The sequence below is a fragment of the Lagenorhynchus albirostris genome, chromosome 10, assembly GCF_949774975.1.
Source record: "Lagenorhynchus albirostris chromosome 10, mLagAlb1.1, whole genome shotgun sequence".
Taxonomy (NCBI): Eukaryota; Metazoa; Chordata; class Mammalia; order Artiodactyla; family Delphinidae; genus Lagenorhynchus; species Lagenorhynchus albirostris.
In genome coordinates, this window is record NC_083104.1 from 67,480,869 (window position 1) to 67,497,232 (window position 16,364).

Genomic DNA, 16,364 nt, shown 5'->3' on the forward strand with positions numbered 1-16,364 from the left:
TCTTCAGGTTTGGACTGGAACTTATACCGTTGGCTTTCCTGGTTCTCAGGCCTTAGGACTGCAGATCCTGAGACTTCTTAGCCACTGTAATTGCATAAGCCAACGCCTTATAACAACCCCCTTTTTACATATATGGTAAATATAAGTAAATGAATAAATAAAATTAATATATTGGTTACACTTTATATATATAATAAATAAAATCTCATATATATGGCTATTATATATATTTTTATATATGGTTTCATATATATACTAGTCATTAGGAGATAGGAGATATGTATATGTTTATATATATATCTATATATATGTATGTACACATGTACATACGTATATATACAGATCATATGTATCTCTGGAGAACCCTAATACATTTAGCTACAAGACAATATTGCAAAGCTATATGCATAGATATGGAAGATGTTCAAGACATATTTCTAAGTTAAAAATAATCAGCTAGAATATACTATGTGTTGAATGACCCCATTAATATAATCACATATAAATGAAGAGCCTGGAGAGGTATACACCGAAGTGTTAACACAGGGTATATCTGGGGAGGGGGATGGTATTAAGGAGAACTTCTCCTTTCTCATTATTTGAATTTTTTTTCCCCACAAAGGTCAAGTATTTCTGGGAAAAACAATATTTCCATTCTTAAAAAGAAATTTTAAGAGTCAGTAAAATCAAATTTCACACCAAGATGGGTGTGAGCAGCAGGGAAATCAGCTATTGCTTCACGAACAGAACACAGGATGTGAAATGGCAGCATAATCTCTGCTCTTCCCCTCTCCTCCCATTGCAATCTTCATTTTATTTAATTTATTTTTAGTTTCCTGAGAAGGGCTGGAGACAGTATGCTTGGTTGCTCTTCTTTTCCCTTGGCTCTGAGAGTTTATCCATGCCAACTGGACTGTAAGTGACTAAAAAAATAAACTGCACATCAGAAAACTCAAGGGCCAGAAGGAACCTCAGGGAGGGGCTGCCTCAGTGATTTTAAAAAAATAAAATAAAAGATTTTTTATTTTCCTTTGGAAAACCATACTCAAGTCAGGGAGGAGAGCAGAAACCAGAATTCTTGCTCTGAGAACATGGCTTGCCAGTCACTCATCTAATCTAACCTGATCATTTTGCTTAAGGGTGTCAGGTCTCCTGCTCTTGGCCAGCTGTACCAAACGTTCCTGAGTCTATGCTTGGGTTGCATTTTTTTCTGGATTTTCAGAGCCCAAGAAGCTCCTGAATTAGGCAACAAGTCATGTTGTAACTGTGGACGGTCTCTGCATCCTGCACAGGTGAGAGATGCCCCCCACTTTCTCTTTCCTGAAAGCCCAAGGCTCTTTTCTTTTTTAGGATCGTTGAAGAAACTGGCTCCCATTCTCTCCAGGGGTCCAGGATATTATAGAGTTCTCTGTTCCCCAGAGTGGGTCAGGGCCAAGGGATATAAGAAAGAGAGCAAGGGAAAAAAAGACAGTGGCAAGGCAAGGAACCTAGTTAAGCTCTTAGAATTAGGGTTGAGATTAGGCTTAAAACCTAGGGTTAAATTTTACAGATAATATTAGGATTAGGATGAAGATTGAGGCTAGAGTTTGGATTGGACATTGGGAGTAATACCAGCTTAGAATGAATGTTAGTGATGAAAGGGTTTAAACTGGGAGTTAGAGAGAGTTGTGGGATAAGGATTAGAATCAGAGTTGGAGGACCATCTGCTTTGTCTCAGGTCTCTACATGTGCCTCCTTTTTGGTTGTGACTTTCAGGACTAAGGTCTTTGGACGCAGTATTACCAAGAAAGCAGCCCTTGTGAGCCCCTGCCCTTGAGCCACACCTGGCTCTTTCACAGCAGCTCTGGCTGCTGAAGCGTTAATATTATCCTTTCCTAAACCCTACTGAGCATGTAGATGGCTCCTTTTGGGCCAGTGGTGATTGCAAACTACCCCCAAGAGTTACATCACAGGTTCATCTGGAACGTAATCCACAGCAGAAAATAGTCAAGACAATTATGACAAAAGTACTTCTGCCAATTACCCCGCACTTTGGTCCCCTAATTTGATGATGCCCTGGAATTTTATGTCCTCTCTGAGTTTTTGGCCGAGTGGGCACGTTATAGGAACTGGTTCAAGGGCTCTTCAGACAGAAAACTTGGGAACTGAGAATGAAGAGTTAGCCAGCTAGGAAAGTAATGAGAAGAAGCAAATGAACACTGGGTCTCATTTCTTACAACTGCAGTGTGACAAAAAAGCTCACAGTGAGTTTCAGTGTCTTTAGGGAAGTTGGGTGGTGATGGAGATGTTCCCTCAGGATAGTCTGATTAGGATGCCAGCTCATATATGGGTCTCACATTGATTAACAAATTATTGTGCCTTTGTATTCATTCAACAAATATTTATTGAATGCCTACCAAATGTGCCCTAGGGATTATGTATATAGCAGTAAACAGACATAATCTTTGGAGAGGAGACACATAAATAAATATTTAATTATAAACTGTGATAGGTGCTGCAAAGAAAGAGTGCCATAGAAGATAAAAATGGGGCAACATAATTTTAATTGGGGCTGGGTGTCAGTGAAGTCTCCTCTGAGGAAGTGCCATTTAAATTTAGGCCTGAAATAGCTCAACTAGCAGTTCCTTTGCTGGAAAATTCTTGAACTTTTCCATTGTTCTATATGGATTTGAATTTCAGGCTGCAATTTACTCCTGTTTTGGTCTGTGGTAGACACCTTTTGGAATCTTTGCCAAGAACATAACTGATCTTTGAGAACTGTAGGTTACAAGGATGGGTCTCTGGCAGCCATGTTTGCATTACAAAGCAAAGAGCCTTCGCTTCACAATGCTCCACTGGCTAAAGGAGACTGTACCAGAAATAGACAATCTGACATGAGCTAGACCAATAAGGATCTTTCTCCTGGGAATTGGGATTCATAGATACTAATTAATCTTTGCTAGTTTTTTTGTTTTTTTTTTTAAGATTTTTTTTTGATGTGGACTGTTTTTAAAGTCTTTATTGAATTTGTTACAATATTGCTTCTGTTTTATATTTTGGTTTTTTGGCGTGGAGGCATGTGGGATCTTAGCTCCCCGACCAGGGATCGAACCCGCACCCCCTGCATTGGAAGGTGAAGTCTCAACCACTTGACTGCCAGGGAAGTCCCTCTCTGCTAATTCTTGAAATGAGGATAGGTAAGCTTGGACAGCCATGTTCCACTATGTTCCTAGAGAAGCAGTGAAAACAGATCTGCAAAGAGGAATGAAGCAGCACTGTAGAGAGAAGAGCATGTGACCAGGGAGAAAAGAGATAATGAAGGAATAGCTACTTGGCTTCCTGCTGGTATTTCAGATCCTTGTTCCAGTCCTTCCTGAGATCTTGTTGATCTCTGTGCCCTTGGGCTCTATAAGATTATTCCTTAAAAAAATTTTTTTTGCCATGAAGAAGTTTCAGTGGGTTTCTGTACTTGCAGACAAAGGAGCCTTGACTAAGAGTGGGTTTTTGTTTTTGTTTTTTTTTCAGTATGTGGGCCTCTCATTGTTGTGGCCTCTCCCATTGTGGAGCACAGGCTCCGGACACGCAGGCTCAGCGGCCATGGCTCACGGGCCTAGCCGCTCCGCGGCATGTGGGATCTTCCCAGACCAGGGCACGAACCCGTGTCCCCTGCACTGGCAGGCGGACTCTCAACCACTGCGCCACCAGGGAAGCCCTAAGAGTGGGTTTTTATCAGATTAGCTCTTTCGTTCAACAAACACGGATTGAGTCTGTGTCAATCCCACTGAGATTGGTGGAGCCCACAAGTCCGCAGAGCATGCACAAACAGAATGGTATGTACAGAAATAAAATAATAATATTTGGTAATAAAATTAATCTAAGTAACACCCTCTGAGTCTCTGCTATCCCCAGTGGGTTGTGGGTACATTAACAGCTATTTCTAAGAGCCAGTTCTTTTGGAGCTAGGTTTTGTGAGGAGAGACAGACATGTAAATTTCCTGGTCCTATAATGGAGACTACATGGGCAGAGGGAGGAGGGACCAATTCTGCCTTGCAGAGTATGGGAGGCATAGAGGTAATAAATGCCTGAAGGGGCAGCAGGAGTGTGCTGGGTAGGACAGGAAGGGGCAGAGGGGAATAGGAGGGACAAAGCCTTAGGAAATGCCTTGTACATACTGGGTACTTAATAAATGGTTGTTAAATTGAATAACTGGCAAACAGGTAGGCAAGCAGTTTGTAATATGACAATCATGTTTTATATAAAATTTTCCTTTTGGTTTTAGGGTTTCCTTTTCCACATACAAAAGAAAGTCATCAAGATGCCAATAGCAAGAGTCCCACTTAATCTGTTTGTTAAACTCAAAGCCTGTAAATCTTCTGTGAATGTGGCAATTTTATGTCAGTTTAAGTGGGGATTTAAGGAAATATGAGTCCAATGGGAGCTGGGTGTGCCATATGACTTCATCCATTCTATGGGCTTTCGACAGAAATATTTATTGAAGGCTTGTGAAAATCAACAAAGCCGAAACTAAATATTACGCAAAATAAATCAGCATTCACGTTTGGAGGGTGCTTTGGCTTTAAGTGGTTTGATTTTTGCAATTACTGTCTTCATCAGCAGGAGCCTCTTTAGGAGGATGCTAAACTAAGTGTGATCCTTGCTCTTTATGAGGTAGGGGGTAGATGGGCCCCTAAGATCTCTCTTCAGGACTATTCACTGCTGTCTCTCTGAGATCATTTAGAGGCCAAAAGAAGCAACAATGTTAATAAGTCCACAGAGCATGTACAAACAGAATGGGCAGGTACATGTAACTCCGTATCACCAGTGCTGTGAGTAACTGAGCTAAGTGGTGTCAAGCTTCTGCTTTCCAAAAGCAACTGGAAACCCAGGCATTAAGAGAAATCTACTGAACTTTAAATAATTGTGACTATTCAGAAAACTAATTGGTGGGGGGCAGGAGGGGAAAGCAAGCAACACCTGCTTACAATAGGGCTTGTGGCTGTCAACTGGCAAGGCCTCCTTCTCTCTATCCCAAGAAAAGGGGTTCAAGGCCCCCCTGGATGGGGTTCGAGAGGGTCTCTGTACACGCTCAGCTGTGGCGGGGAAAAAAAAAGCCAGTAAGCCTTCCTAGAAGTAGCAGGGACTGAGAAGTCCGCCCATAGGGCCTCAGCTATGGGTTACCTCTCCAAGAGGTCTGGTGGAAGTTTGCTCCTTGTTGAAATTAATCATTAACAATCGCTTTCTTCTCACGATTGGCTGAAGCTCAGAATGGGTTCAGGATAAAAGACAATGAGCGTTAAAGGACTCGTTTTTTAGTGCCTCAAACTTTTTGGTCACTTACCAGTTTCCATCACTAATTTGGCCATACCTACCCTCCCAAAACCGAAATGTCCACTCCAGAAAGAAGAGAGGTTCTCCTAGCCTAGGCATAGGGAGTGGACTTGTAACTCTGAGGTTGGGGACACCGATGTGGTTAGAGGGGCACGGAACCTGACCAAGACACTAGCCTCTCTCTCCCCGCCATTGCGGGTGTGGAGAAGGGGAGGGACGTTTCCCAGAAGTTCATCATTGCCAACGAGAAACCGGTTCTCTGGGTGGTACAGGAAGAGTGAGTTGGGTGTGGGAGGCCTGGGAAGAGAGATTTCCAGGGGTTAGCAGTTCATTGAGAAATGTCCTCCGGCATCGCCCGGGACCAAAAGCGAAGGGCTCGCGGACCGCTCGGATAGCTGGAGACCCCAGCAGCCCCAGGAAGACCGAGCTCCACTTCCGGGTTTGGAAGCTCTCCTGGCCCTTCCCAGTGCCGGGTAATGGGATTCTCCGAGCGCATGCGCGGTGCTCGACCGCCGCTCTGGGACTGGTTCAACTAACCCTAAACAACTAATCTGCTCCTCCCCCTCTCGCTTGGGGCGTACCATTCGCGTTTGGGGGGGAGGTAACGTGCCCCAGAGTATTCAGAAGCCTGCTCCCCTTCTTCAGACAGGGGAAGGTAAGTTTCCTTAAGATTTTAAAAGTTCCAAGAATAAGAAAGCCTCCGAGGCCTGTCGTTGAGTGATAGTTCTACGGTCTCGGCTTTGCCCACGGCCCCGTCCTCTTCCTTTGAGGCGCTGAACAAAGTGGCACGCCCGGATCCCAGCTGATCAGCTGCTGGGCTTTGGCGGCGGCTTCCCCCCGGCGAGACCATTGTGACTCCTTGGGAGGGGTGCGTGAGGAGGGGAGGGGGCGGAGCGGCCATTGTCCGGTCAGCGCAGCCTCCGAGGGAGGGAGGGTGTTACGGAGCGAGCGGGGCCCTTGGTTTCACAGCGGCTGCCGCTACGCTAAAGTCGGCGGGGGGGGGGGGCCTCAGGTCCTTCCCAGCGCCGCCGCACGGGACATCGCTCTGGCTGGGAGCGGCGGTGGGAGCTGCCGAGGGCGCCGGGACTTCCCTCCTCCCCCGCGGTCCTCGGTTCACCCGTACGCCCCACCTCCTCAGCTCCCCTCCCTCTACTCCCCCCGGCCCCCCCATCTCCGAAGGCCGAGTGGTGCGGCCCGCCTCCAGCTGACCGGCCTGGAATCCCGGCTCGGAGCCCCGGACTCGCGCCCGCCCGCGCGCCCGCTCCCTCCCCCTCCCCCCGCCCCGAGCCCCCCGACGACGCCGCCGCCGCCTCCGCCTCCGCCTCCGCCTCCGCCTCCGCCTCCGCCTCCTCCTCCTCCTCCTCCTCCTCCTCCTTCGAGCGGGGCCCAGGCCCAGCCGCTAACACCGCTGCCGCCGCCGAGCTCCGCCGCTGCCGCCGAGCACCATGGGAGATGCCGGGAGCGAGCGCAGCAAAGCTCCCAGTCTGCCGCCTCGCTGTCCCTGCGGCTTCTGGGGGTAAGTGCCCGGCTGGGTGGGGGCGGGGGCCGGGGCGCGGGCGCCGGGGCTGCCCGGGCAGGCCTCGCGGCCCGGGGAGGCCGGAACCCTGGGGGCTGGGCCCAGGCCGGGCCTGCGGGGAGGGGGCAGGGGCCGCGTCCTGGGGAGGGGCACCGGGTAGGGAGCTGGGGGTGGGCAGAGAAGGCCCTGCCGGGGGTGCGCTGCCACCCTCGGAGACTCGGCTGCCAGAGGCTCGGGCCGAAAGGGGCCGGCCGGGCTACTGGTGAGGGGGGCAGGGCTGCGTTCAGGGATGAGGGGGCGGCGTTGGCACCTCCCGGTGGAGCTGGGGTGCCCCCTTCCCTTGGCTTGTGGAGGCCAGCCCTTCCTCCCCTCCTTGGTATGAGTTGGTGCCCAGGAACCAGGAGGGTATTTCCTCTGACTTTTTCACCTCCCCTCCTCCCTGTCCCCCAGAGACTTGCATCATCGCTTCCTAAATTATATCCTAGTGCCCCATTTGCTTTTAGGAAGCTGTTCACACGTCACCCATTTTTAAAATTCGAGCCCAGAACCCAGGCTTGGGTAAAGTTACAAGACTGTTGAGGTCTCATCTTATTTAAAACACGTTTGTTTCAGAAGGTCTGTAAGATTCCCTTGTCAAAAAAAAACTCAAGTCAGCTTGGCTTAGGAACGTGAGAGCCAACTTGCTTAATTGGCTCAAATTCCCTTCCGTCCCCATTTTTTTTTTTTAATGATAAAAATATTCACCTTGGCCAGCCTGTATTATTGCTTGGCCATCCTGTGTTAGAGTGAAAATATTTGAGGTGGGAAATCAACTTTTCCACCTGTAGTTACAGTTTAAATTCTTCTTGTTACACTTGGAGTTTTTATGGATTGCCACCCCTCTTACCAGACAGGTGCCTCCGTCATAATTTATGATTCTAGATCTATTGTAAGGAAACTGGAGACTTTGAAGGCCAGCTTTTGTGATTTATCTCTTTTTTTGTTTTATTTTCCAAAGATTCAGTATATTTGGAGGTGCATAGAGGCAGTAAGGAAATGATTATTTCTGGTGAGGGCATCTTGGGACGATGTATTGAAGTATTTTATCTTTACTGTCTCTCAGATCCTAGGGATGATTGAGGTAGAAATTAAGGCTGTGGGTTTTGGGAGTGCAGAGAAGGATTAGAAAGTGGATCTTAGTGTAGATTTCTGTGGAGTTTGTCATATCCAAAGGTTATGACAAAAAAAATCTAATTTTCTCATCTTTCAGCCTTTTCTTTCTCAAAAATTTCTTGGTGAAAGGATATTAGCGAAAAATAAGTTACAGCGTTACCAAAAGTTCTGAAGATGTGAAAATATCTTAGATTTTATAGTCTCCCCTTCTTTTTGGCTTGAAAATAATTGTGTTGCTTGCTAAGTGCTTTCATAGGCAATCTAATTCCCACCAGAATCTTATTAAGTGGGAACCGTTCTCTCTTTTATTTGTAGATGGGAAAACTGAGGCATTATTTATACACGGGAAACTTGCCTTTGCATTCTGGGATTTCAGGGTGGAGCTAATGAGCTCTGTAGAGTGCTTAGTACCATCACGTTTATGACATCAGTCTGCTGCCCTGGAAAAATCTGGTGTCACAAGCCTCAGATTGTAACTCATAAGAAGACATGTGGCTCAGAGAAAGTAGCTGCCAGTGGCAGCTAATGCCCAGGATGTATCAGAGGTCTATTTCCTGGCAACATGTTAATGTCTTTGGGACCATTATTATGAGTGGAACCCACATTAAAAGATTTACATCAAGACTTAGAAACTGAGCAAGGTTCTGAGTAATGCAAGGAGAGTTTGGTAGTAGAGAGGAATAGTTACACTGATACCATAGTTGACTTATAAGCAACCAGGGCTGCTTTTTTGATACTTTCAATATGGCACTTTTTATGAACTGCAATTTGCCTAATGAGAGTTAGGCGAAACTAATATCTTTATGGTGGAAGCTGTTCTTTTTAATGTGTAATGTTTTAACCTTTCCTAAAGGCACCTGTGTAGTTTGCAGTTTATACCAAAGTATAAGGAAATTGCTGCCTAGTTTCCATTATATCGTGACTGATTTTGAACGTTTCCCTTATTGCATGGGCTACATTCATGTTATATTCATTAAGTAAACTTATAATGTATTTAGCAAATATTTGAGTGCCTCTGATATTATGGTAGACAAGAGGGGCACTGGCACCATTCTCTGGGAGCAGGGGACATAGAGGAGTAAAAACACCAGTTACAATGAAGTGTGTTAGGCTTGGAATAGGGTTTGTTGGGAGGGGCACCTACTCCAGTTGAGGTGGATGTAGAGGAAGATAGCCTGGAGGGTGATGCCAGCCTAAGCCTGCAGGAAGATTAGGAGAGAATGGAAATAGATAGGGAGAAGGGTGTTTTCTGTCAGGCAGAGGGGAGAGCATGGATGAAGGCCTGGATATTAGAGAGAGCACTACACATTTGATCAGCTGAAAGTTCATTGTAGAGGATTGGTAGATTGTGAAGAGGGGTCAGCTAGAAATGAGGCTGAGATGGTGAGAGCAACTGGTGATACAGGCCCCCATATGTGATGCTTATGACTTTGGATTTTTATCCTGAGTGCACTGGGGAGCTGTTGAAGAACTTTGAGTGGGTTGTGAGGTGATTTTCTTTAATGTGAAAGATTACTAGATGATCTTGAGGGTGGCCTGTGTATGTGGGTATGATTGTGTGTGTGTGTGTGTGTGTATTTGTTTGTGAATGTGGTGTCTGTATGTTTGTGGCATGTTGTAAAGTCCAGAGGTACAGAAGACTTGTCAGGAGGAGTGATCCCCAGGGGATTACTATACCTGTATGGTGGCCAGGGAGAATGGAGAGAAGTAGATGTCAAAGCCATTCAGGAGGTAACTTGCCTTTGCCCTTCATGAGCATGAAGGTGAGTGTGTTCTCTGGAAACTTTAGTCAGCATTGCACTCTGCGGAAGCCGCAGGTCTGTGAAGTCAGCTAGTCAGGGCCCACACCCAGCCCTTTGCTGAGGAGCCTTTTAGCAGAATGTTCTGGTACTAGCAGACTAAAGGCAGTTCCTTTAGGATTGCTCTTCTCTCTAGTGACTTAGGCAGAAGGACTTGCTGCCCAGCATTGTCCACTCAGGACACCAATCAGTGGGGGTTGGTTAACATAGGAGAGCCTTCAGGTGGGTCTCGTGGGACTGCAATGAGAAAGGAGAATGCCTAGAGGAGCATGCAGTGCAAATGTGTTAGTGCTTCGAACACTCAAAATTTCTAGTTTTCTCCTTGGTTTTATATTGTGAAATTGAGTGTAGGTAATTAAGTTAACGTGTTACAGAGAGACCACTGGGAAACTTTGCTACCTTGGAAATTGTTGAAGTTTTACTAAAGTTGCAAGGTGTTTGTATAGCACATAAATGTTTTTAGGGTTAATGACCATAAATGGTTTTTTCCCTGAGACATGGACTTAAAACTTTTAGTGAAATATGAGCATGAGCATTTTCTTGGCTTATTTTAGGCATTCAGTAATCATGCAAAAAATCATGCTAGTTTATAATTGTCAAATCTGAAATGAAGTAGTCAATTGGTGCATTTTCTTTAGTTGAAATACATATGTAAAAGCACTTTTAAATCATATAGCTATAAGTGGTATTAGTTGAAGCTACAGAATGTACTGAGGGATATAGATTCTTCACAGATATTTTCAAAAGTTTTTGAAAGAGCAGACCTAGAATATTATTAAAAAAAGACAGGAAGAAGACAATAAGAATATCCTGAGTGTATTATAGGGTGATAGAACGGGTAATTAATTAGGATGGGGGAAAGATGGACTTTATTTTCGAATTCTGCATATTAAGTATAAATATCTAATTACAATTATTGATATTCTGCCTTTATAATTGGAGACGGTCTCTATCACAATGTAATTTAATGGAAACTTTGAGAAGTGTTATTCTTTTCATAAGTAAATTTAAAGTGTAGTAGACATAAGTGTTCAGTCTGATATTTAGGGAATAATGGAGTATTTTATTTTTTAAATAAATTTATTTATTTTTGGCTGCGTTGAGTCTTTGTTGCTGCGTGCGGGCTTTCTCTAGTTGCGGCGAGTGGGGGCTACTCTTCGTTGCGGTGCTCGGGCTTCTCATTGCCGTGGCTTCTCTTGTTGTGGAGCACGGGTTCTAGGCACGTGGGCTTCAGTAGTTGTGGCACGTGGGCTCAGTACTTGTGGCTGTGGGCTCTAGAGCACAGGCTCAGTTGTTGTGGCGCACAGGCTTAGTTGCTCTCCAGCATGTGGGATCTTCCTGGACCGGGGCTCGAACCTGTGTCCCGTGCTTGGCAGGCGGATTCTTAACCACTGTGCTACCAGGGAAGTCCCTGGAGTATTTTACATATGGGATGTATTAGGTAAACGATTCATTGTTTTGATTAAAAAAAAGATGTTTATGATTTACTTTCTAATGAATCATGTCATAAAAGAAATATTACATGGGTACATTTTCTTTAGGGAAATAGATTTTATTAGTATTTCATTTTTGTGATCTATTCTGTTGAGAAGCATTTTACTTACCAACTAGATCTGCTAGATAATGATGAATTTTAAGTAAAGATGGAGTTAGGGCAGTGATCAAGAGTAATCTCACAAAATAAATTCTGTTCCTGAAATGGTTACTAGTAGAAAGTTGATTCAACCAAGATACTGACTAGTTAGCTTAAACAGAAGTTATTTATTTATTTTTATTGTTTCTTTTATTTTCTCTGAGCCCAGGCTTTGGGAATTGCTGTAGAACTCTGTTTCTGTCACTCTGTGAGTTATATGGCAAGTTTGCTTGGCTCCTAGTAGTGTGTGGCCCTCACACATTTTTGATTTATCAGTCTCTGTCTCCCAATTGGAACATGTTGCCACACTTCAACCAGCTTAACCTGGGCTTTCAAATTCCATGTGAACACAGCATGAATCACTGGTTAATCAGTAGAATGTTCATTCCAGTGATGTCACTAATTATCCATCTGATTATAAAACCCCCTTAAACATTCTCTTAAACACAAAACAGCTCATTTGTACAGTTTTACTTTTTTTGTTTTTTAAAGATTTTATATTTTTAGAGCAGTTTTAGGTTCAGAGCACAATTGAGAGTAAGGTACAGCAATTTCCCATATACCCCCTGCTCCCTCCCATGCACAGCCTCCCTTATTATCAGCATCCCCACCACAGTGGTGCATTTGTAACAGTGATGAACCTACATTGACATGTCATTATCACCCGAAGTCCATGGTTTACACTGCGGTTCACTCTTGGTGTTGTACAGTCTGTGGAATTGGATGAAATATAGTGACATGTATCTATTACAGTGTCATATAGAGTAGTTTCACTGCCCTAAAAATCCTCTTTGCTCTTACCTATTCATCGCTCCCTCCTCCCAACCCCTGTCAGCCACTCATCTTTTTACTCCATCGTTTTGCCTTTTCCAGAATGTCATATAGTTGGAATCATACAGTATGTAACATTTCCAGATTGACTTCTTTCACTTAGTAATATGCATTTAAGGTTCCTCCTTGTCTTTTTGTGGCTTGATAGCTCATTACTTTTTAGCACTTTAAGATTCAATTGTCTATATGTATCACAGTTTATCCATTCACCTACTGAAGGACATCTTGGTTGCTTCCAAGTGTTGGCAATTTTGAATAAAGCTGCTATAAACATCCATTTGCAGGTTTTTGTGGACATAAGTTTTCAACTCCTTTGGGTAAATACCAAGGAGTAATGCAGTTTTACTTTGCATTTTTGAATTTTGTGTGCATCTGAAGATGCAACATGATTTAAATGAAGTATTCACTGTCAATACGTTTATCTATCTGCCTCATTTTCCTGATTACATTTGAGTATCCAGAAAAATTTGCCCCTTTGCAGTGATGGAACATGGGGAGATAATTTTATTTTTTAAGAAAACATGTTCTTTGTTTACATTGGTTTGAGACAGTAGCTTTTTAGAGTTAGATCCAGTTAACATATAGGACATAGGCTCTTTTGGTATAATTCTCTTCTCCCCATTCACCACTCTCCTCCCCTCATCGCCCCCCCCCCTCCAAAAAAGAGAACACAGCACTTTAAGTCTACTGAAAAGTTTTGACTAAAAATCTCTTCATAGTCTTTAATAGTATTAAAGTTAACATTAATTTTTACAAGTTAACTTTTTTCTAGCTGGAAAAATCAGAGGGCCAAGAATTCTTTGAATAAAGTTTTTTGAAATGAAACCCTAGTGTATTAAATATTACTTATTGAGGGCAGAGTATGAAGATGGTGAGAACTAATATAATTTGGAGTTTTTTATTAGGTCATACGGAGGTGCGTCTGTGCAAACTGATGCAAAGTTTTGCACTACCACAATAATTATAGATCAAGATTGAGGTTAAAAGTTCTTTTTTCTTTTGAAGAAAGGTTAAGTTCAGTATCTGATCAAAGCTACATGTAGGAATTTGACCAGTCACAACTCAAAAACTTGTATAATTTTAATCATACACTTAAAAAACTGTCCAGGGCTTCCCTGGTGGCGCAGTGGTTGAGAGTCCACCTGCCGATGCAGGGGGCATGGGTTCGTGCCCCGGTCCGGGGAGATCCCACATGCTGCGGAGCGGCTAGGCCTGTGAGCCATGGCCGCTGAGCCTGTGCGTCTGGAGCCTGTGCTCCGCAACGGGAGAGGCCACAACAGTGAGAGGCCCGCGTACCGCAAAAAAAACAAAACAAAACAGTCCAGATTCAGGCTTGTTGTGGGACTTTGTGTCAGAGTGGTTTGCAAAAGAGGGCCTTCATTCCAACTGGGTGGATGACACTGATGTCTCTCGGTTCTGGTAGGGGCTTTGAGAAACAGGCTGATCCTGCTTTGGGCTGGGTCCCTGTGTAACAAAGTTATGTTGCTGAATGAGATATTTAGATATAAGGAAGAAATTTCCTATGTGTGTTCAATGCAAAAGGGAGGTTAAGCAGCTTTATTTGAAGTTTTTAATAACCAGAATCTAAGACTGCATTCTAGAATTGTTCTGTCCAGTATGGTAGCCACTAGCTACATGTAGTAGTTTAAATTCATACTAATTAAATAAAATTAAAAATTCAGTTTTGAGTTACACTAGCTATATTTTAAGTACTCTGTATCTCAGTAGCTGGTGGCTACCTCGTTGGGGAACACAGATATAGAACACTTCATCCTCCCAAAATGTTCTGTTGGACAGTGCTCTTCTAGAATGTTGATCTGATAGGCAGCCAGGATTTTCAAGCCTATTTTTTTTTTGCTTTTTTTCTAGTTTTATTAAGAAACAGTTGACATTCAAGCCTGTTTTCTTGTGAGTTCTCTAGATCCCTGTTTTCTCTCATATTCTGAAAATGTGGGGCGTTTGATTTAGCTCTGTGTTATTGTTGTTGTTTTTTTTCTCAGCTCCAACATATTTTATTTCCAAAGGGGGAAGCAGTCCTATTGTTAATTCAGATTACTGGAAAGTGCTCCTTTGATCAGTTTTGGGAACTAAAATTTCAGTACACGTTAGTCTGTAATTTGAACTTTTTTTTTCATGTTAGCTTTTGGGTCAGTCATCTTTGCCCCTTTCTTAAGTCTATTAAACTGGCAACCTCAGAGGCCTATACAGGAGATGTTGGACTAATACAGAATCTTTTTTTTTTTCTCTTTGGTGAGAGAAGTTTTGAAGGTATTCACCTTGGACTATGACTTTTGTAGATTCACAAATGTAAATCTCATATGACAGCTTTTGATATATGATTAAGGATAAATGCATTGGATTTTCTGGTAAATTCAAGTCCCTCTGTACAGGGGAAGGTGGAGTATGTTGGAATATCCAGCAGCAGTGGGCAAAACCAAACTGACCTGTGATGTATCAGACTGAGGGAATGGAACAAGATGAATGAAAATGCCATGTCATCCTTGAGGCCAGGGGACAGAGCTGCAAACAGTGCCTGACATCTGAAGTTGTGGCTGCAGCTGTTCACTGCTGCAGGAAGGAAGAATGCAGTAGGAAGAAGATGTAGTGCTAGCTAACTGCGTTTGTTCATTCAACTGTACCAAATGTCCTGTATTATAGACAGGTGCAGTTTTGTGTTAGGGCAGAAGAATGTCCTGGGAAAGATCATGGATTGCAGCTGTGACCACTCTGGTTGGGGGAGAAGTGGGGATGAGGGCAGACCACACCACAGCATTTTGTGTTTCTAGTTTGTGGACAGGCTATATTTAGCCTCATTGCTGCCTCATTAATGTCCTGGTAAAGAGTTAGGTTGGTGGTGTTGCACTTGGGACCTTCTGGGGAGTGCCTTTTCTCATTTCTTTCTGCTAAAGTGGAATGACATGGAGTAACAGTTGTTCGTGTCTTATCTACCTCTTGGACTCTTACACACAGCTAAGTTGAAGTGCATTTATATGAATAATCACACTCTTAGCCACACTTCCTGGAAGGAGAAGTATTCTCATTATTCAAAGTATCGCAAATACTCTTCCTGCAGTCATTTGGTTTTCTTACATGGTTGTGCTGGTAGCATTCCTGAACAGGGTGTGCGAAGTTTTCTCTAGCTAATGGGTACCTAATGGGAAAAGTGGGGCAGGAATTTGGAGAACATAGATTGGGTGGGGGGCTTTGCTGATCATGTCCATGCTTTCAGAGTCTCTGCCTATTTCAGGTCATTGTTTTTCAATTTCAGCCCTTTTTAGAGTGCTTTATATAGATAGATGTGCTGGGAAAGTTCTCTCCTGAAAGAATTTTTTTTCAACGTAATGAATGAGACACAAAATAGATTGAATAATACAGTCATTCTTAACTGTCCAGGTGTGTATTAACCAGCAAGAAATAATAAACTGGAGGTGGGAGAGAGTGTGGTGTATTTCAGTGTATGTTGTTTCTAGATTTATGATTGCTTGGTTTCTGTCCTGGGGATGGATGGATGGTATTCTTCCTTTTCTTCAGATGCCACTGAAATTCAGAAAACCAGGTTTTTCAAGTCTTTGTGTTTGCATATGAAACTATGCGTGTATATACAAAATCTTCACGGTGTATGACCCTATACAGTTTTATCTAGCTTGCCTTTCCCTTTTAACATAACACAGAGCTGTGGTACTCACCTTTAAAAATAAAGGTGTGTTTTTGCATGTTGATCCACAAAAATCCTTGCTTAGAGGAACTTTTGTTTTATTCTTTTGTTGATTAGGGGGACATAATCATGTATTCTCTGAGACCTGTATTCCCTGTTTCTGTGTATATATCACGGTTAATTAGCTTTACCTGTTGTTCATGTCATCCCCCCCACCCCCAGTACTGAAGCACTTTCAAGATGTGTTTAAACTATGCATTTTATTTGTAAAGCTAATCTTTTTCTTCACTGAATGTGGGGCAGGATCTAATCATGGAACAGTTGCTGTAACAAGTGATAAAGATACAGTCTTGAGTAGAAGTGTGGAGTGTTACATGATGTATACTAAGAGTCTCTTTGGGGGTTTATAATCTCAATAATACCAGTATGGATTAATTTAGAAAATGATAGTCACAGTAAAATCTTATCTG

General features: G+C 43.4%; 1 protein-coding gene across 1 annotated transcript in view; it reads left to right on the top strand.

Moving 5' to 3' along the window:
• The first annotated feature begins 6,591 nt into the window (after positions 1–6,591).
• ZFAND3 (zinc finger AN1-type containing 3) overlaps positions 6,592–16,364 on the top strand; it is a 324,296-nt gene continuing 314,523 nt past the window's right edge. The window contains exon 1 of the mRNA XM_060162773.1: positions 6,592–6,824. Within this exon, the coding sequence (XP_060018756.1) occupies positions 6,754–6,824 (71 nt within the window). The 5' untranslated portion in view covers positions 6,592–6,753. The remainder of the gene's footprint in view (positions 6,825–16,364) is intronic.